Source organism: Filicampus tigris, chromosome 9 (genome assembly GCF_054856515.1).
Source record: "Filicampus tigris isolate MCC_2025a chromosome 9, RoL_Ftig_1.0, whole genome shotgun sequence".
Lineage (NCBI taxonomy): Eukaryota > Metazoa > Chordata > Actinopteri > Syngnathiformes > Syngnathidae > Filicampus > Filicampus tigris.
The window spans coordinates 17,590,469-17,617,223 of record NC_141225.1 but is presented as its reverse complement, the minus strand read 5'-3'; the positions used below and the strand labels follow the sequence as shown (position 1 = coordinate 17,617,223).

Below are 26,755 nucleotides of genomic sequence, written 5' to 3'. Positions count from 1 at the left end.
AGTCTTTGAAGCGTTGCACTGATGGATGGGGAGCTTCTATTATACATGCACCATTTAACTGACTCCACAGTGTCACTCATTCATGAGGTATTTTCTTTCAATCATCCTCAGTTATTACAAAATGAACTCTTTAATGTTGCGGTTCCAGCACCAGCTTCCAGACACATTCATTCGACGAATGTTCTGTATCATTGTTTTTGGTCATAAGCACTATCATCTTTGGCATCGTGGCATCCTCACGAGGTCTCTTCTCCAAAACTGGAGGATTACGTTTTGCTGTTGCAAATCAATAGTGAGTTTCAAATTAGATTGTGTTCAATAATTTCCATCTCCTCTTTCCAGTGGTTCTTAGATTATCTTGATTTCAGGCATCTAAAAGTGAAATAATGTCTAAATACAGCTAGGGACAGACAGTCATTTAAGATGGCTGTTTTGAGATGGCCATGATCATGTTATGCAAAAATGTGTGACTGGAAAAATTTGTGAATAAGGCAAAATGTGACAGCCAAATACTTTGATTAAATATTGTAGCTTAAATGCTGAACAGAACAAGTCAGGATTTCCTTTCTTCATATCATATGGCCTCTTTTGTACTTGTTGATTTTTGATTTCACAACCTTCAGACATCTGTGGAAAACTGCACATGAACCATGAGTGTGTTTCTCGTTTCAAGGCTGTACCTCCCGGCCAGTGGCTGACGATGTGCTGTTGAATTATTTTTTTTTTTTCGAGTGGGTGTTCGCATTGAATTCTTGGTGCCAAATCACTCACAGTTTCTCACATCACTTGACAGGGATGTTCCCCCTGCCTGCACATTGATGGAGGTCTTTCAAAGTGTGCCTTAAAGGTCTCGTCCTAGTTGACTTTTTACAGGACTCGCCTCTGCACGCAGCTGGAGAGCACTTTTTTCGGTGCCAGTAAAACAGAAGGAAGCAGAGGCGTGTTCATGTTTTTTTTTTTCTTCCTTTTGCGGCATCACATTCCAAGTTGTAGGTGCACCTTCATACGACGTTTTGAATTTCAACATCATATTTAATCAAGGAAGGAACTGTAAGGAGTAACATTCATTCAACAGTGTAATTATGTGGGCAACATTTCACACATACGCACACCAAAAACATTTGTAGGCTACCGGTAATCAATTTCTGTAGATCATGTTTGAGCAGCCACCTCAGCCTGACGTTAAAAGCTCTCTGTTACTACATGTTGTGCACTCTTTGTATTTATGTACAGACCTACATTGTCTATATGCAGTTCCATAAGGATGTAGAAAAATAACGAAAGAGAGTCATTTCAAAGTTATTTATCTCCTTTGCAAAAGAATAAAACAAAGCACAGTAAATGATAACAGTAAATGTTCTTGTTGACATATGACATATTTTGTCCGTTTTTGTCCATCGCAGGTGGCGGCCAATTTGCCACTTGCTGTCGACTAAAAATGACATCACAGTTGCTCAGGGCTCAGATAACGACAAAATGGCCGCCCCCAGAGATGGACAAAAAAGGGTGGATTAGCTTCAACTAGTGGGCCAGCGTCGAAAATCTTCCTGAAAAAAATATGTTTGGATTGACTTCCCCTTTAAGCTCTAATTGGATTTTACAAATGTTGTGGGTGATTGTTGTCAATTGATTGTTGGTGACTCTGCAGCACAATTATGTTAACAAACCTCCCACGGATTGACTCATTATTATGTTCTTAAACTCCATGTCCTTGAGATGGCCCCCTGCTGTTACAATCCTGCCTTCTGCGAAATGTCTAAGCTAACATGACACTTACTGCTTACTGTGACACACAAGTGATTAACAAGGTCATGAATCAACTTGTAAAATGTCGACAGCAACCTTAATAATTTTTTATGGCCTGCTGTTTGATACAAAGTCCTATATATTTTTTTAAATAAACCACAAAATGATTGTGCTGTTATGGTTTAAAAGGGGGCTGAAGGAAAAGTGGTCATGTGTAACTCGGCTGGGGTAATCTACACAACACAGATGACAATTCTTTTTAGTAGAGAACAAACGGGAGTGGGCTAACAATAGAAACCATTTTTAAGAATATCTACACTGGCACAGCCAACAAATGTTTGTCGCCAGGAAATAGAGGAACAACATTTAAGACGAGGACCCAGCGGTACAGACAGCCGCTTTGTGGAGCAAAATAGACTTCCAGCCCAATTCGTTTGCTGAACAGAACCAAGTTTTAATAAGGCTGTTAAAAGTTTTTGGAGTACATTTTCAGCAAGTTGCACAATGTATAGTCTGGCACACATTTAATGGTTTTCTTTGGGAATATTTGTTGCTATAAACTCGCCAATGAATTATTAATGAGATGGACATAATTAGTCTACCAGGGAGGCGTTATTATATCCAAACTAAAAGCCGCTCTGTAATGTTGGCAACTCTGATCACCGAGGCCCACAGTAAATTTAACAACTACCGGTAAAATGTTGAAAATGGATTTACAAACAGATTGTATTCTGCTGCCTGGAGGCTATTATCATGGTCTGTTACAACACTGAAATCATTTGGCTTTTAACTTTGGTAAACAAGGATACTGAGCATAGTATTGATTGTGTGTTTCCATACAGCATTTCGTCACTCACATCCTTGTGTATTGTTAAATTTGTGTCATGGGCAATGTAGTTACATTTCATAAATGAATAAATTAATACAATTACAGTATGTACAGTGTATTAGATTACTTACTTTATTACAGGTGACAGAATATACTTTGTGTTTCTTACATCTTTTTCTTGAAGAAGATCATTTGATCTGGACCATTTAAAAACATGAACATTAACACATGCAGATCATGACCGCAATTTGCATGAGATAACAGTGCAAGCCTCGTTTGATGTTAAATGTTCAATCTGGCACTCATTGTCTTTTCGGCTCATGAGTCATCAAATAGACTCTTTTGTGTTGTTTTTTGTTTGTTTGTTCACCTTCCATTTAGGAATGAGTCAAAGGAATATACAAGCGAGAGATGGTTGTTAATTGGACCACTTTCCCAACTATATTGGACACTTCATTAGGTACCACTGCAAGCTGACAATGCAGTACAAGAGCTGTATCAAAGATTCTGCCTTTGAAAAGATAATAATGATCAGTTATGATTTACACCATCAGCGCAATATGAATGTCTTATTATATAATATTTGTTTTATTCTGGTTGGATTTTGTTGTTGTATTTCTAATATACATTAGCGCTCTCATGTACCTTGTGTTGTATGCTTTCCATTTGATTGTACTCTACACGTGTACCAACGGTAATGGTTGTGTGTACGCCACTGCATAGCAGCAAGATATACTTTGAGACAGAATGTAACATATATTACGGCAGATGATAGGTACAGAAGTGACCTTGGCACAGCACAACTGTCAAAGCCACATTTGAACTTAATGTTGCTGAGCATGAATTATTGTCTAATTAATTGTTGTAACTCATCATACAATCATTTGCATATCTACCACAGAGGGATCCCAGGGAAGAAATGCGGCACTATCATCCTGTCTGCAGAGGAGCTGAGCAACTGTAGGGTAAGTAAACCGTTATTGTTGTCAAAAGTGACAGTTTGGAAAAGCTGCTTGAAATAATTGTGGATACAAAGCATGACCGGAAACTGGCCATCTGGCGTAAAGGGCAGATGCCCGGTGGGCTGGCGTTTTTTGGGGCCGATGCCGTGCTATTTAATTATTGGGGTTTTTTTTCGTAAGGTATTTTCTACTAAATTTCTAGTAAATTGAGCTCAAGCAATATGTTGCCTTTTACTTAGACTTGCTTCTGCTTGCATTATTAGTGTGATGAACAAGAAAATCTATTCTACAGTTAATTGGGAGCCAGTGTACAGCCTTTAGGACTGGAGTAATATGTACAGTATATATACTTTGTGTGACACTTTTTGGTGGTCTTTTTCGAATGTAAAAATGTGAGCCTTGGCTCAGTAAAGGATGGGAAACACTGCTCTAAAGACAAAAAAGTTATGTTTGTGATAAAATTCCAAACTTCAACCAGCAGAAATCACAGCATTTTTTTAGTTCACTCAGGGGAGGAGCACTATCCCACTCTTTGGCGAAGATTTCGAAGGAGGCATATTATGCAGTTCCACCTACTAAAACCATTCCTAGGTATCTTAATACAGTGTCAGTGACATGCTTTATACTTACCTGTTTAAATCAGCCTGTTTTGAGGGGCTGTCCCATCTCAACTTAGCCACAACTGTCTTAATGTAGAGATTGCCAATGCTCACAACACTCTAAAAACCGTTGGGTTAATAATAACACAATTTGGGGTCAAAAATGGACCGATACACAAATTGGCTCAACTTCACCCACTTTCTTGCATTGTTTTGTGCAAAACAGCCCATTTTGGGGGGGGTTGTTTTGTACAAAACTACCAATTTTCGGGGTTCTTTTCTGCAAAAGCAACCAAAAAAGTTGGGTCAAATTGACCCAAGTTGTGGATTGGTCCATTGTTGACCCCAAATTGTGTTATTTTTAACCCAACTGTTTTTAGAGTGAAGGTTTTGTTGTACCGTGATGACCGGGGTAGAGCAAGGGGATGGCTAGTTGCTACTTTTACGCCGTTGCCGAAGCACTCAGTCTGAAGGAGGAAAGGGGGGGAAAAAAACAACAAAAGCATTGACTGTATTTTCACTGGTGGAGTCACGTTACATTTGTCAGTGTGAGGATCTGTGTATGCTGACAGATCGCTAGACCCAAATACCCACTCATTGAGATCAAGTTATTTTATCCGCCAAGCCGTTGTGTGTTTATGCTGGCGTCTATCTCTGACCCGTTCAGCCCTCTGACAACACAGCAGACAGGACATCTGTTGTAACTCAGTGGAGTGGCACAGTGTTGAATGAAATGGCCCCGCAACATGATGAGGTGAATGCTGATCATTCTCTCGACTAAGCCTGCGGTCTGAAGCCGCGGATGCTCCACTGAGCTCACCGCACACACATTAGAGCAGGATATTGGAAAGCAAGAGTGTGAAACCGAACAAATTGTGCAAAGACAGAGGCAGAGAGGCAATGAAAGAGGGAGCAGATGTGAAATATTGAAAACAAAAGCAAATGTGCAATTAAAAGATGAAGTATTACAGAGGCTGCCTGTGCTTGTGTGTGAGAGAGTGTCTGAGAGAATGAAACAAACGCAGTGAAGTGAATCGATATTGGATTATTTCACAGCCTGCAGGTACCAACTCGTACCTCCAAAATCATCTTGGATAATGACAGTGTGAGACCGAGATTTGCTTAATTAAAACGCAGCCCAGCCTGACCTTGTCCCCATATCGAGCACACACACACTAGCATAAACCCTCACTGTTTGCAGACATTATCCTTTAATTGAATCCCTATTTGGAATGTGAAGCTTTTTTCATCCTTTAGTGCATTTTGGATCATCTAGTTCATTTCCCCCCATAGCGCAGTACGTTTTCTGCTTTCAACCAGCCCGAGGCCATTTAGAACTAAGCAAACTCTGTTGTGGTTCAGTTGGTGAGAAAGCAAACTGACCCTGCCCCAACTGGTAAATGATCAAATCATTTGTAAGGCCAACTCTAAATTCACTGGCAAAACTGACCTCAGGTCATTTTTTTTTCAAAGGGCTGAAAAAGAGGCTTAAGCAAAAACCTTGAATATTTTGTTCCTTTTTTATCCAATTTTCTCACCTATCTACTATTCTATAGAGGTAGAAGGGCAGTCTGAAAGCACATTGCACATTTCTTTGCTGCAAAATATGGAAAACACTAAATATGGCAAGAAATCCAGAGAGTGAAAGAAAAGTAATTATTCTGTTGTATGAGAGGGAGGAGGACTTAGTAATTGCCGCTTCTTCAGTTCCACTCACAGATGTTGATGGACAGGACACAAACACACACACATGCGCCCCCCCCCCCCACACACACACACACATCCATGGTGAATATTAGTTGATTGCCCCCATACTAACAACATTGTTGAACCTCAATCTTAGCAAGAATGCAAGTTCGCACTACAGAACATTAATGAGGCAGGAGCAGATGCATATTTGATATCCCCAACACTGTTCATCACCATAAATATTTTTATGCGCCTATTCTCGCAGCAGCGCTTCCTTTGTGTGCGTGTCCTTTTACTCTGAATCAGGACAACAGTAGCACCAACACACAAAACCGTTCAAATGCTCGGGAAGACTAATGGGAAGCCTGGAACAAAATGTTTAATGTGCTGAGAAGAAGAAGCAGGTCTTTCTTTCGTTATGCCACTTGCTTCCGTATTAATTTATCTGAATATGACACGGGTTTGCAAGTTGCCCCCAAGACAAAAGGAAGAACAAAGTATTCTAAGAATACATGTACTTCAGAATGCATGAATTGATAAGAGGTTTTCCTTTAGTCATTGAAAAAGATATGGCTATTGTGTTACATAAAGATAAAAAATGTTTTAAATGGCTGATCAAATCATTCTCTAACACCACAATGATATTTTTGTTCTGCCCAACTAAAAGGTGGTGACATAACCTGACACGTCAGGTAGATTGTTTTAATGCTAAATTTTCAAGGAGAGAGATAGTAGAAACTGTTTGGAAATAATTTTATTGCACAGCAAAAGCTTGCATGTGCCAGTGATCTAATGTTGACAATGCTGTTAGTTAACACTAGTTTGCGCACCCAAAAACACTGCAGTCCTGCTAAGCTTCTGTCTTTGACATTATCCACCTTTTTCCTATGCCCCATGAGCCTTTGCGTTAATTATGGGCATGACTTTCGGTGTGAACCGGACCCGGTGTTTTGTTTGCATAGTAACTTGTTGTGCTAGTACACTTTCTATGACAGACTATGTGGGAATGCTCGTTGACGCATTTTATAAGAGAAAACATTTCAATCCCGTTCACGGAGCAGGATGGTTAGATGACATCCAAAAGTGGCCAGCGACAACATACAGTCACACGTTTAGCAGAGCTGGGCATTTTACTAAAAATTTGCGGTCCGCCTACAGCCGGGGAACCCTTCCGCCGTCGGTTTATCGGCCATTTTGTCCGGCCAGAAAAAAATGGTACCCGCCTGTGGGCTGGTCCGCCTATGATTCTAAACGCCTTTCCGTTAGCGTTTCTGACTGAAAACTGCGACCAACAGCCGCTACATTTTTACCCATCTATCCGTCTAATCCCCCCGCCCCCCCAAAAAACAAAACACGTCATATTTGAACAGATAGTGCACTTTAATTGTTGCAAAATTATTTTGTGTGTCTACATCATTCTACCCAAAGAGCTTTACAAAGCCTCACATGTACATGCCAACAAACAAAAATAAAAAGCAAGGGATTGTCATCTGTAACACCATATGCCCCCCAACGAAATGTTTACTAAATAAAAGGCTTCACTTTGCTGGCATTAAACTTGGACGTCCGCACAAGTTGACCCATCATCCACATTTATCCCTCTGAGTTTTTGGCTTTGGGAAATCATAAAAATCATGTCACATACTGCATCTCAATAGCCTCATATTGGATGTTGCCTTTAACCACCAATTATATTTAAAAGGTTCCTGTTCTTCAGCTCTTTACCAGATTAAAAGAAAAAGTTGTTGTTGTTTTTTTTTAGGGCTCCCACGGTTTGCTGTGAAGCTTACAGTATATAGTAGGATCTCAGTAACCCCCCCCCCCCCCCCAAGAACTATAGATGCCATTTCTAATCTTATTGTATTCCTGGAATGTCTATACTAGTCATCAAAATGCTTTTGAGTCAGCGGTAACTGTCACCTCCTGTCATCCTTTGAGGGGCTCAGCCTGTGGGGTTCCATACCCATGAGAAAAACTAATTATTCAGACATATACACGCAGTATAGCTATCTGCAAGGAAAGACAAAAAGAGTGCATGAGTATGAATAATTTTCAAACATAGAAAAACCTCTCAGTATAATGCGCTTCACTTTTAGATCGTCTTGCATGTTGTATGAGACACAGCTGTTAATGTGTCATACAATGAGCGGCATGTGAGATGAATGTGTACCCAGATGAGATGTAACGAGCTCTGCAAAAAGATAGTGTCAAATGTGGCAGATGTGGAGTAGGTACTGTATACACCCCCAGGGTGAGGGAAAGGAGGCAGATGAAGTTCCTCCCGCTGCTGGAGTGGTCCTGCTTGCTGCAAAATGCCTGGCTGAGAGTGATTTAAAAAAAATAAAAACAGGCAGGAGGTCACTGTGAGGAAAAACGAACCAGGAATCTGAGCGGGCATTCTGTATGCACGCATGCAGAAACACTCGCACAATCCGTCACACTTGGGACCTCGCATTCATCCCTTAACCGATTTGCCAGCCAGAACACAGACTGACACGAGGTGCAAGCTGTGACATTAAAAAGCGATCAAGCTATCATTAGTGGAGCGCTGGCTGCCTGGTGTACGACCTCAGGCAATGATGACAACAACAGCAATTTATTGTTAAAGTGTGTGAAAGTACTGTAATGAACACTGTATCACATAGATTAGCCGCAGCGTGCATCCAAGCGTTAGTCAGGCCTCTTTTTCTGCACACAAGAAGCAGACACTGGGAGGGGAACATTAAGAAAGTATACCTCAAGCCTTAAAGGCTTGCCAGTGATTTAGATTTGGACATGCTTTAAGCCCTACATGATCAACAATGTGTGGAAAAAATACACAATAAGGCAGAGGGAAAGAAAAAGTTTCAGAAAGAAATCTCTCAGCCGTATCTGCTTACTTTTGATTCATACGAGATCAGTGTTATGTATGCTCTCATTTCAATTTCATATTCCAAATTCTTAATCCCTACTTGTTTCTTTTATGGGACTACAGTCTATAATAAGTGTCTTTTTGTTCTTTTTTTTTGTATCATTGTCAATTGAAACCTTAGTTTAACAGTTAAATTGTATAAAACGTTTTTTTCCCATACAGGTTATAGATACATCATAGTATTCCTATTGTAGTGTTTATGAGATTGAGAACAAACCCCTCCACCATGATAAGGTGATGCCTCAGGGAGGGGGCGTATCACAAAATCACAACATAAAATCAATTACTGTATCCTAAGAATTATCATTTTTTTAATTTAAAAATGCATTGCTTTGCTCTACTGTAACTAGATTGGCATTACAAATGAGAACCACGGTCAGTTGCCTTACCTGGATAAATAAAATAAAATAAGTACAGCTTTATGGTTACCTTCTACGATGAACCAAGTTTAACAAAGAGGTAATGCATAATGTGCTGACCAAAAATACCTCCTGTTTGACTGCAAGAGCCATTTTCACATGGAATTACTTGTAACAATACAAAAATATCATTATTTTGACATTTTCATTTCTCAACTCATTGATTTTTACTGTGTAATGGCTTTGCAGTTGTTGTTGTAAATTGTCACTCTTATATAATTGCACGCAGTGTGCAAAATCCACACAACATAATCCACATAAACTGTAATACAATTTTTAATGATACTTATCGTACGCCACTTTACTCTCCTTATTATTCCCCCCCATCTGCTCACATCCTAGGACAGCGCCACCATGCAGTTCTGTGCCAATAAGCTAGACAAGAAAGACTTCTTTGGGAAATCAGACCCGTTTATGGTTTTCTACAGAAGTAATGAAGATGGAACGTAAGTAATTATCTATCTATCTATCTATCTATCTATCTATCTATCTATCTATCTATCTATCTATCTATCTATCTATCTATCTATCTATCTATCTATCTATCTATCTATCTATCTATCTATCTATCTATCCATCCATCCATCCATCCATCCATCCATCCATCCATCCATCCATCCATCCATCCATCCATCCATCCATCCATCCATCCATCCATCCATCCATCCATCCATCCATCCATCCATCCATCCATCCATCCATCCATCCATCCATCCATCCATCCATCCATCCATCCATCCATCCATCCATCCATCCATCCATCCATCCATCCATCCATCCATCCATCCAACCTGTGGCACCAACTTGTTGCCACAGTGAATTTGTCTCAGCCCAATTAAAAACAATTAAAGGTCATGTTGACTGAATGTTTTTTATTATTATCATTTGTTAACTTGGGACGGATGTCCTTGCTGCCCCACACTGTTAAAAAAAGAACAGGGTGAGCTGGTTGGAAGAGTTGAAAGAAAAGAGTTAAAAGTTGAACAGTTAATGTCAGTCAGAAGCAAACTAAAAGCTGTAGGGTAACCCTGCAGCCCTCTGGAAGTCGATTACCATGTCCCCAGCAGCTAATTCAAAATTCCATATTCTGTTCCACAGCAGGATTCCAACCTTACACCCTCAAATTCTAAAGTCTAGTCCTTACATATGCAACTACTGCTGCCCCTGGATGTAATCCCATGTACAGTACGTAAACCATCTTGAAGGGAGGAGAAGATGCAGTAGAACTATAAAAGAGCACACATGAGCGTGTGTTGCACTGTATGGGCACTATAGTCGGAGCTGCAGTGTTTAATGACAGTAGCGCTGGTCACATCAGCACATTTAACAACGTGGCTTACATAAATTACTCCAAGAGAGCATACTGTATAGAACAGGAGAGGTAATTAATGCAAAAAGCACACACCAAAACAAAAGACCTACCAGGAAACAGTACAGTGTACCCTGTATGTTTAAACACTTTCCTTTTCTGAGTTTCCTAGAAGCCTCAGTCCAAACTGAATCAAATTGAAGACATTATAGCGGAGGCCTTATTAGCACTCTTGTAGCGTTGGGCCACAAGAAAGAGCATATAAGGGGGGCAAGCACCTAACAGACTTACAGGGGTTTCAAATGCTCGGGGCACTTAGTGAAATAAGAAGAAATAAAAGTGATACGCCTTGTTGCTTTGTGAGAGGATGGTTTGTGGTATTTAATCGGGATTTATACTCTGTGAAGCATTGTAGATAGCAGAAATCCATTGGTACAGAAGGGCTTGGTTTAGAGAGTCACACTCAGATATGAAATAATTCTCTGGGGTCTATAAAACAATATAACTGGGAGACTAGCCAAGAAATAAACAAAGCTGGACACTATTTGAAGTGTCTTACTTGGCGTCCACATTGGAGCCTCTGTCCTTTCCATTGCACACTCCTCCTCCTCCTCCTCCTCCTCCTCCTATTTGCATATTTATCTCTCTTGTCTGCATAAAGGGAATTAATGAGCAAATTCTTTTCACTGCCGCTTTAACTCTTGTCTCCTCCTCTACACTCTTTCTGTCTAGGTTTACGATCTGCCATAAAACAGAGGTGGTGAAGAACACGTTAAACCCAGTGTGGCAGCCGTTTACTATTCCCGTCCGAGCACTCTGCAATGGCGACTACGACAGGTAAACCTGGTCCACAAAACTGCTTGTTGTCTCTCGCGCCACTACTCTCGATTTCGACTTAGTCAGGCATGTCAGATGACCTGCCTGCATGCACGCACGCGCACACACACACACACACACACACACACAAGCACGATAACCCCATCCACATCGTCTGACCTCATTGATTCCAGCTGGAGCAATCTATCGATGACCTTCACGGCCCCGATCAGTATCCCGCCAACAGTGTCCAGTGTACTGATGGCAGCTATTACTGAACCACAAGCATCCTTGAGTTTAACCAGCGGGAATCGATATCGTCTCAACATGTTGCACTGTTAAGTCTTTTTTTTTTTCACGGTCACACTATTTTACTGGAGCCACATTCTTACATTACTACTCAGTATTGATTATTACTTGAAAGCACACAATGAGGGCTGTTATATCGGCACTGGGTGCCTCGTTGTGATCAGGTGCAATGTCCCTTTTTCCAAAATAAAAGCACGGTAACACTTAAACGGACAAGTGACAACATGTGTAAATGGGCAATATTCAAATGCATTTGAATGAACTGACTGCCCCAACTAACAAAGTGTAACTTGCCATGATGTCGTGTCAACTTCAGGCGGTTTTCTTCATAAAGTGGAACCTTTCGGGTTAAAAGCACTCTACTCCCTTGGTTGACCTCCAGTTGTTCCTTCCTACAGGGAATAAAATGAATACGAATTATTAAGTTCAAAGTCAAACAGCCACCATCATAACATTCTTATTAACCGTACAGCTAGGTTAAACCAATAAAACACCCTCTTGACTTTAATGATGAATTAGGAGGGTGTCATAAAAGTCATGTTGTATTATCCCTGGTTGGAATGGTACATCTATTTAGTGACGTAATTGGGATAAACTGCCCACTTTCAATGGGATTTTGCTTCATTTAAAGGGGACTATTTTCATGCCCAGTGCAAGTCTAGCACGAGGCGTGGTCTAAATCTGCGCAGGGTCAAACTACACTGGGTTTTGGTATCGTTGCATACGCACTTAGCTCGGCGCGCTTAAAAATGATCATTTTGCGCCGTAGTGGGCGTGAACACAGCTGAAATGAGCCGCCGCAAATCGAAGCGGCTTTAAAATCGACCAGGCCAAGGAGGTGACAGATCTGCAAAGTGGGCACTTCCAGACTGTCTTCCACCCGATCGTTCATCTCTATTTGTGTCTCATTATACTAAACACTGATATACGTATTTGTTGTATGCCTGGAAACCATCCACTTTAGTTTGTTCAGTAATATCACAAATACCGGTACATCACTGTTTAAATGAGGCGATTCAGTTTCATGTTTGCAGTTAAAGTTCAAGAGTGATGGGGGTTAAAAAAGGTCAGTTGTTTTATGCAAAACAAAGTAAATAGAGGAGCTTGGCATTAGAGAATACAAATGAGACGTAACACTGGTTTAAAATGAATTCATTTGAATGAATAAATTAATTTCCTCATTACGTTGACCTTTAGGACTGCACTGTGACAGAATCTAACGCTATGATGGATTTCTCTTGTCTTATTTGGCACATTATTAATAAAGACACATTGTGTTATAAGGGATCAGAACTCATTTCTCCCGTAGCTATTCTGTCTGCCTTTCATTTAGAAGCCAGCGATAGAAAGAAAACCAGCTGAATAAGGAAGAAGTTATAAGCAGTGATGAAAAAGAAGTGACAGGCACATTTTCTCATCTGGAGGCTAAGAAAGTTGTAGCCTTTTTTTTTTGTCATAATGTGTGTACCTCCAGTTGAACTCTAATTAAGGGAGATGCTGAGAAAATAAAGGACGTGTGTGAGATCAAACCCAAGACGACAGAATGGATGAGAGCTTCTCATTCCTAAAGGGGAGCTGTAACGTGTAACAAAACATTGGGGGAAATTGTGTCAGCCGGCGTATCACACATGCGCTCCAAAAGGGGTCACTAACCTGTCAGAGTCGATCATACACTCGGGAGTGAGGTGGGCATCAAAGGCGCGCACACGCGCAGGCACGCGCGCGTACACACACGCATACACATTCAGTGTTCACAAACATGGTGTGAGTAATGGAATGTGACAAGTCACAAGCTGAAACGGTTTGAAATGCTGCAGGTCTTGAAATATGACCAAGGCAGTATAGAAACAGGTTATACACTTGCTTGTTTTTCCTGCCCGTATTTCCAGTGTAACATTGTCATAAATACAGAATTCTGAATGTGGCACCCATAAACAGGAAGCCAAGCACCAATAGCAACCAAATGCATATAGATGCGCTGTTGTTTGCGGGAATCCGTAGTTTAAGAGCGTCGGGTTTACGATTGCTGCCTGAATGGCGTCATATGAGCCTACAATGTGGCTGTTGCTAGGCATTAAAAACTGGAGGCAAGACTTTTTCAACGCTACCTTGAATTCAGCAGATTTACACATCGCTTTTGTACTAGTAAGAGGAACATCCATTCAGTATGCTCAATCCATTCTCATACGATTATTATTGTACCATATCTTTTCTTTGCACTATTTCTAACAGTAAAAGGACACAATATCATTTTAGTAGAAGATTAAGCTAGACTTCTTTTACATTTATGATTTGAGGTCTCTGAACATGTAATTCGTTTACTTTTAAGTGCAGAACTACAACCTTACCGCATGTTTAGTGGCTTAAAAGTATTTGGACAAAGTTGCTTGTGTATACTGTAAATCTCGTGGCCCACACTTTTGCCTTCAGTAGGACCCTGTTAAGTGAAATTAAACTTTTTTTTTTTTTTTTTTTATGAATACATAACAGATTTTTGAAGATAATTCCTGTCCCAAATTGTGGAGATATATTATTAAACTGTTTTTCACCATTTCTCTTTTCCTGATTTTATTTCAGCTTGGCTAAAATGGCGCCCAGTGAAATACACCGGCGTCCGGCACGGGTCACCCATCTACCGTTATATAAGAACGTGAATTGCGCAGTGACAACGTTGGTCGACCGGTATGCATGGTATAGTGATTTTATGATCAAGCCGCAATATGTATGAAACATACAGAGTACCAAAATGTCTTTCTCAATGGCCCACGGTCTCAAAAAACAAACAAACAAACAAAAACACCGACAAGAATGATCTGGTTAGAAGGTAATCTCAAAATGTGCATTTGACAGCGGTAATCTGCGATCGCCCTGGCCACCTTAACTTCATCCCCTCGTGGAGGTCTGCTTACAGTTCCTTAGAAACATACTTTGCACGCTTCGATCTGTCAGGAGCTCCAGCGAGTCTATTCCTCTATCCTTTAGTGTGATGACTTTAAAGTAGAATGAGAGGAAGCCACTTCCATTCGCTGGGAAGCTAGTCGTCTATGTTCACACCCACAATGGCACTCATGCCCCTTTCTAACTGTGCTCATCTGCAAGAGTACCAGAAGAAATACACACGATTAGATTGTGCCTTGCACAAGATTCGCGCTGGGCATGAGAATAGTGCCCATTGACATAAATTTCAGATATCTTGCTTGTAGGGTTTGAAACATCCTCTTCTTCCTCTCCTCAAGTGGGAAAAGGCACTGGAGTGAGTACAGGGCCGCAGAAGTATGTCAGTGCTTGGCCTTCTGCTGATGGGCTTTGCTCTAATTGGATTAGTGCATTAGTTAGGCATGTTCGTGCTCCTAGGCTTTGTGCACCAAAGGGCAAACAAGAAAAGTTGTGGCATGTCAACAAAGGACACCTAGGATTTTTAAATGGGGCACTTGGCCATCGGATGTGTTGAGGAAGCTGGACAATCGTTGCACACAGAGATGAAGAAACTATCACAGGCCCATTCATATGAATAAATGAAAGTAAAGCTGATGCTTTGGTAGGTATGTGAGGTATTATGTGGAAAAAATGAGCAGAGCTGGGCATTCGTTTGTGCTTTGGCAGGTCGATGAGTTCCCGTCTATATTTCAGACCTGCCCGGTCAGTCCGAGGCGGCCAAACGGCGTCGAGAACGGACTTTACCGGAGTCACGTCACACGCAGGTGCCTCACGGTCCCACAGATCCAATGACATTAATTTGCATGTGGTCATATTGTTGTGGCCTCTGTCCATGATGATGATGATGATGATGATGATTACTATAATAACAATTATTATTATATCATTATTGTTATTAATATATTCAATGAGATTTGACAAGTTTCCCCCAGGGTTTTGACCAACAGTTAATAGATTAACGTACCTTAGTTATTTAATTAAAACCTCCCAAAGCTCATTTCATCCATATTAACAAGCACAGTGACTCAGAAGCTTTCTATTTTCATCCGTGGCAAATATTACAAGGAGATCTTTGTAATTACAGCAGAAGAATGGTTCAGAGTTAAATGTACTCCTTTTTTTTTTTTTTCACTCTCTCAATCACATGTACCTCCATTACTGGAGATGAGTCATTTCATTAAAGAAGCCTGAGAATAGCAGGAGATAACAGTGGTAGATTAGTTTTGGAGTGTATATTGTTCTGTGAGTTAAAGTGGGGGCACTAAAGGATCTGAAAGTCCTATGATCCATGTTAGGAAAGTTTTATTTGAAATCATGACGCAATTGTGTCAGGATCATTTCAGTATTGGTCGCTAATCTGTGTAACACAGTACGCACAAGCTTGAATTTGATTCTTATCCACAAAGTGGTCTATTGAAATCTGATTGCCACTTGTTCTTCCTTTATCTCTATTTTTCGATGCTGTCTAATTTATTCCAATGTCTTTTTGCAATTGCGAGAGAAGCATCGTGTTACGGCCACCAAAGTGACATGCACGCATTCTCTTGCTCACGCGCTTGAAGATAACCCCAAAAGACCAACCTGTCGCCACACGGTAATGGAGGCCAGATGGCAGTGAACTAGTTGGGCTTATTGTAGGCCTCAGTATTCTGTGACAGCTTTCTTTGAATCTGGGCTGGTGGAACCTCTTATGTAAGGCAAAATTGCAAGGATGAGAAGCACTGGGAACACAGCTATGAAGGTGCCCAAAAAGTTGTTTTTCTCCGCCACTTTGCTCTGCAGGAACATTTATTTTTTGCTGCACTAGTGCAACGTTAGCAATTTGTTTTTCTGATGTTTTCTCTGAATGATGGACTTCTACCTATGCTACAGTTTGTGAGTTACAAACAGTATTTTAAGGCATGCACAGCGTGTAGCCCTATGTTTGAATTGGATTTGTTCTAGGGAACTGGTTGAGCATTTATTGCTTCGTATTTTGAAAACAAATTCCCGTAGACAGTGTTATGAATAAAATGAATGTCTTCCATCAAACTGTTAACACCTTTTCACCAGAGATGAGTGACTCGAGTCTTATGACTTTTTTTTTAATGACAATTTTGGGGGGTTTTGTGATCAACATTAGAAGGCACGATTTTACTGAGAATCGTAGTTCAATTATGAATTGTACAAACCTCGATAGTCCACTGTGTATCCATCCATCCATCCATCCATGTATTTTCTGTACCGCTGTACCATCCTAATTCAACTCACTGGTTAGCAGGAGCCCACTGACTCGGGCGAGAGGCGGGGTATCCCCTGTAATGGTCGCCAGCCAATAGCAGCGCACATGTAGACTAACAACCATTCACACTCACATTCACACCTATGAGCAATTCAGAGTTTTCAATGCACCTAATAAAAATTTTGGGGGAATATGGGAGGGAGCCAAGTCACTAGAAAAAAAACAGACAAGCACGAGGGGAACTTGCAGCACCACACATCTTGACCTGAGTCAAGATTCAAACCCCGGACCTTTCAACTGCGAGGCAGACATTCGAACCACCAGGTCACCTCACTGTATATTAATTGGCTCTTGTGTTCAATACATTTTTTTTCTTTTTTTTAGAAAAATCCACCAAAAATTGTAAATTATAAGTCATTATACGACATGACACAGCCCATAAAATTATACACATGTATCTTGTATAATGAGGAAAGGTCTCACAAGTGTTTGTCATACTAATGACATACTAATTTGTGGACACAATTTGTGGACACCTTTTTCCACGTGATGGCATAATCATCTCTTGTCATATACACCGTCATGTTCTGACAACATCACGTGTTAGATTTAAACAGATTCCACTTGGCACACTATACCAGCAAACGCCTCTCCACGTTTACACAAGCAATATGAAGAAAATCGTAGTTAATTGATTGAAGCATTGTGGGGGAAAGGAGCCCAGATTGGTGCGTAAAAGGAAAATGATATACAGTGAAATGCAAACTCCACTAAAAAATTCATGATAAACACAGCAGACATCATTGGGAATCGGAGATCTTGCAGGCAAATCCACTCTGCCAATGCTCAGGGGATGAAAAGAGTCTGCTTCATATGGTGTACGAGTAAAACATCTGCCCACAGACAGCCATTAAAAAGCTTATGCGGGGCGCTAAGCTGATGATTCCTATGTCGACGGGTTTGTGCATAATTTTGTGAAATACCAAATGAAAACAACTGACCTCCCTCCAACTTCTCGCCAGTTGCGTTATAATGCGTTCCTCCGTCTACTCTACCTGTAGCGCTTCTGCACATCACAATTGATCCTGTGCAAGCTTGTTGTATTTAATCTGCCATCTTGATTTTCATACTGCGGACATATAGTCCTGTTCAAACGCAGTATGGCATTCAACATGTTTGTATGATTTCTTGTTTGAACATATGGACGGAGGAATCCGAGTAAATTAGGACAGATGTGGCGCCAATACACTTTCCTTATATTTCCAAATAACTCTCTTATGTAACTGTCTGATTCTTTCTCCAGAACAATCAAAGTGGAGGTGTATGACTGGGATAGAGACGGCGGGTGAGTAAATTGTCTCTTTCTTTAAGTGCCCGATTGTTTGTAACTCACAGGTTGTCCAACTGACTCGCACATTTTTCCCTCTTCCCAGCCATGACTTCATTGGAGACTTCACCACCAGCTACCGAGAGTTAGCTCGAGGGCAGAGTCAGTTCAATGTGTACGAGGTAATTCATTGGTGTTCTTGGGCGGGTAGTCAAAACCTAGATGAATACCTGAAGTATTCATATTCTGGCACTAAAACCACCTGGATGCTGCTGCAGGAAAAAGGATCACGGAATCCAACATCACTTTTTTTATTTTTATTTTTTTTAAGTGCCTCTCATTTTAAGACCTCTTGATATAGATTTCTACTTCCAAAAATAACTCACTCTCTGTACAGGTGTAGCTTAGTTAGGTGTGTCTTAGTCATAGTTCAAAAGTATGGGACATAATCGCTCACTTTTTTTTAACAATTGTATTATGTACGTACATTATTCTTTTTTTTTTTACTTTCTTTTAATAGTGTATAGCAGTAGCAAATATTTGAATCTGGGGAACAGCAACAAAGAAGCCATGTCAGGATCTTCATGCTGCTATGGTTCACTAGCCTCGCATCAAGGATAAATACCTGTCTTTTGGATGTCATCTCCATTATGTGTTACACTTGATTCTTCTCTACCTCCCCGGCAGTCTGAAAGGCCTTTTTACTTTTTGCATCAGCAGATTGTTCAGTGTGTCAGACAAATTGCTATCCCTCCATGTTAAATTAGGGGTTGTCACTTTCATGCCTCACATCCACAGGGAATCGGAGTAATGAGCTGAGACGTCTTTGGTCTCAAAATTGACATTTCTCTCTTGTTCTCGAGCCAGTTGAAAGTGAATCATGCACCTTGAGCCTTCTGTCCACTACCCATCAATACACATTGTATTTGGACACATCAGTATGATTGGCAAGCGCAGGACACCGAGGGCAAAGTGTTAAATCGGGTGTTTGTACGTGCTCTTTATTGAACCTCATGCATGCGTTCACACACAAACACACACACACAAATTTCTGACCTTTTTCCCTTTTTGAGGTGAACATGAGCAGTTGTTCCCGACAAAGATGCGCAAGTGCCTTCCACCCACGTAAAACAAGACACAGCTAATTCTTCTTGAGTTATTATTTCTACTCCTTTCATTTGAATGCTCCCACTACTTTGCAGTAAGCAGCATTCCTGGTCCTATAATAATATTTCTCCTTGTTGCATTACTGGTGCCCGTCTGTTGTGGTTGAACCAAACAAACAAAAACTACAATAAATAAATAAAGCAATAAAAATATCCCCCTTCATATGTTTTTCAAAGCTGATCATTTTAGAAAAAAAAAAATTAAAAAAAAGGTTTGAGGTTTGATGAAACTTTAATTTGCTCTTACCATGAGATCAACTGCACTTTAAATGGCCTTTGGTCCATTTTAATGCATTACAAATTGCTCTTTGCACATTGTCTGCACCCGCACTCACTCAAAGGCGAGCGTAGACACCTCTAATTGTCTCTCTGTCTTGATCTAATGTAGTACATGTTGTAAATTTTACAAGTGAGGTATGAAAAAAAAAACAGGGAGATTGAACTTGAATGAAATTAACTGGCTACCGTTGCAATGGAGCAAACTATAAATCAAGGAGGTGTTTTATTACTATAACCTTCGGTCATGTGGATAAAATATTTTTCCAAAGTTTTAATGACATGTATAGGAATTTTGATCAGTCCAAGACAAAGAGCTTTCCCTTATTGTTTCCTTTTTTTATTTCTAGGTTATAAATACCAAGAAGAAAATGAAGAAAAAGAAATATGTCAACTCTGGAACTGTGAGTGTCTGCAGCCAATCAAGGCTGGAAGTTTGCCTCTTTTGTGCTTCGCTGTTACTTCTTTTGTTCACTGATTCGGTCCAATTATCACATTTGGTGGAGGGCGTTGTAAAAATGGAGTATTTTTGGTGACTATAAGAGGGCTGGGGCCACAGTATGTGCAGTACACCACATGAATCCTTTACACTGCACTCTCAGTCAGTGCTTGACTTGTTCATTGTTTCATTTACGTTTTGTGTCCGCAAAACAAAAAAATTAAATGGCATTCCAACAGATTGATCACAACGTTAGACATCAACAAGCAGTTTTCCTCAGAACCTCCCTGCCGGTGTGGCCGCGTGCAAGTAATGCATACAAATATAAGTGATACAAATCATATTCACACTTGTCTCGACGAAAGTAAAAGACTCATCTAAAAGCAGCCATCTCTTATCTTCCGGCTTGCGTGGCGAGCAAACAAGGTTTCACTTGTTTGGCCATCAAACCAAATTTGGATTGCGTTCAATCTGATTTGTATTTTTCAATCTTTGTCTTAGGTGACGCTGCTCTCATTCTCAGTGGAGTCGGAGTTCACATTCTTAGATTACATCAAAGGAGGGTAAGTGCACATTTTGTTCTTTAATTGACTGAATTTATTGAGCACTGCTATTTAAGTTTACTTTCAAATGAGCGTAAGTCATGCTGAGAGATGGAGTCGCCCAAAAATCACATGTTCCCTGCTATCATGCAAACATGCCCACTATTAGGCGAGGACATTAGAGCAATCTCATCGACATATTGTTAATGAGAGACTCTGACATCGTTGCCAAATCTGCCACGTCATTGCTTGTCTGGTGATGCCGAAAAAGTTGACAAAAAACCCACAATACATAAAAATACAAGTACAACTACAGTTCAGTTGTATTTAGCTTGAAAGTAATAATAAATTTGCATTTACGACATACATTTTGCACATTTTGTGTTTAAAACTGAATTGAAGTACAATTTTATTCCACGTATGTACATTACATTTTTCATTAAATTGTTTAAAGAGATACTGAACTATTTTTCCATTTTGAGCTCCAAAAAGTTAATATTTTGTCAGCTTGCAAACATCACATGAGCTGCGATTGGTTGTTACCTGATCTCTGAGCACGTGTGATGTCATTTTCAGTCGACAGCAAGTGCCAAAATGTGTTTTTAAAGGTGTTAATTGTACCTGAAAAATAATGTCAAAGTTGTCAAATTCATTATAGACAAAATATTCATTTTTTTTCCTGCTGAAGATGGAAACATGTGGAAGTATTTAAGTGCAGTGTTTATGTTCAAACTGTGCTCAATGTTACTGTGGCTTACAATAATAAACTCGTTCTCATTTTTGATAAGCACTTGCCCCAGTATGGTACCGCATTAGAATGTTGGTCATTATGGTGATACTTTAGAAAGCAGTGTTTAGTATTTTTTGAGGTGGTACTAAAAATTTTGAGAACCACTGCATCGTAGCAATACTGTGGACGCTTGCCTCTCAGCAGTTTGCTGCTGTATGTTCTCCAGCTTAGTGGGGAATTACGTGCCAAACATTCACAAAACGGCTCAAGCACTTGTTATTGCTCTATTTGTGATGAAGTGGCTCGATTTACTGTTGGATTTGGCAACCGATGTAATCATGAATATTGAAACTACTTTGATTGTTTATATTAATAACACGAGCAGGCCAAGAGAAAATGCAATATAGTCAGTCTGTTGATTTATTTTTTTCAGCAGGGAATACAGGGTAGAGAATGCTAAACTCCCAAAATATGATGAAGCCGACAATTGCTCTGTACTGAATAAGATTTAAAACAAGAAATTGAATTAGGATTTAAAGACTGGGAATTTCTGACATGAATGAAACACTTTTGGTTTTGCTCCTTCTGCAAAACGTGGGGAACTATTGGTTAAAGTGGAGCTTTATAGCAATACAATAGTAACGCATCTATCTGGCAGAAGAGACATAAAATGCTACGGCTGTAAAAATACTACTACTAATAATAAAAATAATGGTTACTTACCATTATCAGATGATACTAGTAACAATAATTATTATATAAGTATTTGTATGTAAATACAATTAAACACTCAAATGCCTCAGGCTTCACATTTTGCAACACTCTTAACTGAAACAGTGTAAAAGTGGTTCGACGCTGTAAAAACATAAAAATACTAAACTTGTGCAAGTAGGATTAAAAAGCCCAAAATACTGTACATTGCCTAAATAGGGGAGTGCCGCAACTGCTGCTGTGTTTGTCTTAGCAATTGTTGCCGGGACTGTAGTGTGAACAAGTGTCAAAAGCAGTCGTTTAACAGGGATTCACCAAAGTGACAAGAGTCTCCAAAAGATGTCACAGCTTTTATAACACTGACCTTTAAATCAACAGTCCACACACACACATTGCACAAACAGGCAGGAAAAAAAACACACGTTTCTGAGGCGAGTTTGAAGAATGACATTACTGTCACAGCTTTACCCGCAGCACAGTTTGCAAAGCTACCATACCACGCAGCAACGGTAGCTAATGCATCGAAGAGGCCTCATGAATAATACAATCATGTGTAATTAATGCTAAGGTTGGCAGGGTCGGGCGTTGGCACATTCTCAGTCTCCGTCTAAAACTGAAAGGTTAATTTGAATCTTTAAGTCATTCATTTGGTAATCATTCTCCTGCCTTCCTCTGGGCTGGCGTTCACATGTAATGAGGGGCTGTCATTCGGGCCCCCCTGAGATCTCGTCACTGTGCCGTAAATTAACAAGAAGAAGGCAGAACTTCATCGGCGAGGGAGAATTAGATTATGATTTGTTCTTAAGTGCTCCGTCACTTTAATTACTCGTTGGCAAGTCGTGTCCTCCTTCCACTGCTCCTCGTGGAGGTGAAAGTGGGATAAGTACACGGGTATAATCAGTTCAATCTTTCTCAGCGAACTGAGGGACCACTTTATGCTTGACTACATATGACAAATGGCACTAACAAATTGTAGTACTGATGGCTTTTGGACCTTTGGCACCTTAGGAAATCATTTATGAAACTTGATGAGGAACATTTGATATCCCTGCCTATTTTGGCTCGACATTTTTCTCCCCATGTTTTCCTTTCCACCCCCCTTCTAGGACGCAGATCAATTTTACTGTGGCTATCGATTTCACAGCATCAAACGGTGAGTGATACAAAGTGTATGTGTGGGGCTGTGTAAAGCCAGAACAGATAGAAGTGCTCTTTGACTGTGGCATGTCCAATTTCGGAATCAATCACAAACAGACACACAAGCAGGTGCCTCTGTCGGATACTGTACACACATTGTCACCTGCAAGTGATGACCTTTGCTCCATCAATAGACGGTAAATAAAGGTAATAGCTGGCAAAATAGAGGACAAAAACACTCGAGGCTTTATGAATAGATGATGCTACTCCCAGCAACGTGTCTATGCTCTAACATTTTATTCTTTTTGTCCATTGGTCCGACACTCAGCCCTTGGTTTAGCTCACACCATATAAAGTGGATGATAATGATACAGTAGCTTGACTTGTAATGACAGTAGCATCCTTGTCATTGTCATACTTATGGATTCCTAGTTTAGCGCATATATTATTTATACGTATATTCAATATATTGATTTCCCAATAGTAGTTAATTGTGAATGACCAAATAACGTGCCGTTGCAGTGGGGTTATTCAGAAAAGGTCACAGTTATTGACAAGCTGTCCAACAAGTCATGGCAAAGTAATGAATGTGTTGAGGTTTGAATTTTATAGAGGTCATGCAGTAGTACAGTGTGCCTCAATAGAGTTGCGTTAGCAATAATAAAGCTAGCTGTATACTGTAGAATTTCTCCATTTATGTTTTAGAATACAATCAAGACAGTCAGGTTTTTGTCAAGTCCTGTGTAACCCCCATGATGATTGAAATGATGGCCGAATTCCAAATTGTTTGACCTTTAAGTTACTTGACTATCAAAATGAATATTATATAAAATCCTGTCAAATGTACACCAGATGTCAGAACCATTCCAGAGAAAATAAAATGAATACACATAGTCAAGGAAAAACTAACATTTTATAAGTTGAACAAATGTAATGGAAAACTCCTTAATGTTGTCATACACAGTACAATAACAACTGTATCTGTCCTACTATTTACTCATTTGCTATGTCAAGCTGACTGCTGTGGAAAAACTCCTTGAAGAAGAAGACTGCGTTGTATGTGTACAAGTTGTGCGCCGCAGTTAACTGAAAGCTGTGCGTTGGTTGTGTGATCAATAGGTAACCCCTCTCAGTCCACCTCACTCCACTACATGAACCCGTACCAGCTGAACGCCTATGCCATGGCACTGAAGGCGGTTGGGGAGATCATTCAGGATTATGACAGCGATAAGATGTTTCCCGCTCTTGGCTTCGGAGCCAAACTCCCCCCTGATGGACGAGTGTCACATGAGTTTCCACTGGTAAAGTTACTCTCCATTCAGCCTCGCAGCTCAGAGACGACTATGTTTTTGTGATTGAACGCTATATGATGCTAAAGGGTCATTTTTGGTGCTCCCTCCTTAGAATGGAAACATGGAGAATCCTTACTGCAACGGTATAGAGGGCATCTTAGAAGCCTACCATCAGAGTCTGAAGACAGTACAACTATATGGGCCGACCAACTTCGCACCAGTGGTGAACCATGTTGCAAGGTGAACACTACAGTAATCTCAAGGCAATAAGTGGAAAATGCTTGTTAGTTACTAATTTGAATAAAAACGTCATTTTAACCAAAATGTAGTAGGAAATTGTACAATTCATCTATGTGTTACATTCCATCTGGACAATCTTTCCTGAAATACAACATACAAAGGAATTGAGTCATAGCACAACGGAAAAATAGCATGCGTAGTAAATACGTAAATTGCGGTTGAAGTGGAGGACCCTATTGCTGACCAAAAAAAAAGGCACAGCAAATCATAGTCCATATGTGGGGAAATGTTCTTTATACAGATGACAGTCATGCCTTTAAGGGGGGGAAAAAGCAGACTACGTAGAGTTAAGCGTGGTGGAAGATCCATTAGGATGCGGCCCTCTTTTTCCCTCAGAACAATTCCATCCCAATCACAAAATAATTTTAGAGATGGAAAAGTGTTTTAAACTGACCAGTCAATCCATTAGAAAATCCATCAACAAAGATTACGTTTGCAATGAGGGTGAGAAATCAGGCACGCATTCAAGAACTTTTATAAATGGCAAAGAAAGAAAAGGAGAAAAAAAATATATCTTTTGTTGGGTTCAAATGATTACAGGAAGGAAAGCAAGGGTGTCTTCATTATTGTCCAGGGCCATATTTTCTCCTTTGAAACTACTGCATTCGGTTAGTTATTTTCTTTTTCTTAAATGAATTTGAAAACCCTGTTTAAATTGTTCTGATGGCATATTTAATATGAAAAGTGAATAAATAAATAACCGAATGAATAAATAAACAAATAAATAAATAAATAAATACAAAAACACAAGAAATAGGACTTGACATACTTGAACATGAATTTAAATCACATGACAGCTGTCAAGAGAAGCTTGATTTAGTCGACAGAACAAATGAGAGCGGACGTGTCAACAGTAACTTGCACTGACATGCGCTATCATGAACAACTTGGGGGTGGGCGTTGTGGGGGGGGGGACTCTGTATGACTTGTGACATGATCAAAACACACTTCGAAGCCAATATTGATCTCTATCACCTGATTAGAAGATTAGAGCTCTAACAAACGACATGTTTAAATTTAGCATCTTAAAAGATGTACTGCATTCAAGTAAAAATGGACAATCTGTGAAGCGAGCAGAACTGAAAATGACAATACAGTAATTTTCTGCTGAGCATTTTGCATGACAACTCACATTATGAAGGTTGTTTGCTATTTGAAAACCTTGCGATGTCTCATCGAACGTGTGTGCGCACGCAGGTATGCGGCGTCAGTGCAAGACGGCTCCCAGTACTTTGTGCTCCTCATCATTACAGATGGAGTCATATCTGACATGGCTCAGACCAAAGAGGCCATTGTTAACGTAAGTGCGGGGAAGGCCACGACTCATTTGTTTGAGACGGTTTGAGATAAATTCTGCTCATGAAGAAGGGCGATGGGGTGTGTATTTTGTGTTCCGCTCTGAATAGAACCTTTTCCCTTGTTCTCTTCTACTAAGCACCTCTCACCTCCTCCGCAGACAGCCGCAGGCTCAGAACACCCAGCAGACTGGATTTAAAGGGAATTTGCGACTGTTAGTCAACACATTAGAACAGCCACACCTTCCTTTTAAGATCTTGCCTGCTGCTCTATCTCACAGTTTCTTCTATGACTGCCGACTGATGCTTGCCGCTTCCACTTCTTTAGCTTTCTCCCTCTTTGGAACTTTACGAGTTGTTTTTATACATGCTGGCAAGGTGTTCCCCACCGCCCCCCCCCAAAAAAAAAAAAAAAACCAATAAGGATGGCATGCGAAAAAAGTTTGGATTTGTCACTAACCTCTGCATGTGACAGTGACAGTTTACAAATGATAGCAGTTTTTGCTACTCTCCAAAAATACCCTGCGTCAAACAACTCGTCACCTTCCCTCTGGCCCTTTTGCCGCCTGCCTTTGCGAAAAGTGCGACTGTCTCGCCCACACATACAAAGACTTCTGCTGTCTTTTTCGTTCTCATTCCCTCTCGAGGATCAAATCCTGCTCTCACCAGACATGTCACCCCTTTCCCTATAGAACCAAATCCTTCACAGCCTTTGATTTCTTTCGCTCTCTCATCTTCTTATTAACTGTCTGTCTTTATCCTTCATCTCAGCGCATATGCCAAAAGCACTCTG

At 40.3% G+C, this 26,755-nt stretch overlaps 1 protein-coding gene across 3 annotated transcripts in view; it reads left to right on the top strand.

Moving 5' to 3' along the window:
• cpne5b (copine Vb) overlaps nucleotides 1–26,755 on the top strand; it is a 79,097-nt gene that overhangs the window by 44,465 nt on the left and 7,877 nt on the right. For all 3 annotated transcript variants that reach the window (XM_086040956.1, XM_086040955.1, XM_086040957.1), the window contains 11 exons: nucleotides 3,477–3,540; nucleotides 9,498–9,601; nucleotides 11,197–11,301; nucleotides 18,051–18,092; nucleotides 18,181–18,256; nucleotides 19,867–19,920; nucleotides 20,457–20,518; nucleotides 23,045–23,091; nucleotides 24,195–24,376; nucleotides 24,480–24,607; nucleotides 25,865–25,967. In XM_086040956.1, the coding sequence (XP_085897082.1) occupies nucleotides 3,477–3,540; nucleotides 9,498–9,601; nucleotides 11,197–11,301; nucleotides 18,051–18,092; nucleotides 18,181–18,256; nucleotides 19,867–19,920; nucleotides 20,457–20,518; nucleotides 23,045–23,091; nucleotides 24,195–24,376; nucleotides 24,480–24,607; nucleotides 25,865–25,967 (967 nt within the window). The remainder of the gene's footprint in view (nucleotides 1–3,476; nucleotides 3,541–9,497; nucleotides 9,602–11,196; nucleotides 11,302–18,050; nucleotides 18,093–18,180; nucleotides 18,257–19,866; nucleotides 19,921–20,456; nucleotides 20,519–23,044; nucleotides 23,092–24,194; nucleotides 24,377–24,479; nucleotides 24,608–25,864; nucleotides 25,968–26,755) is intronic.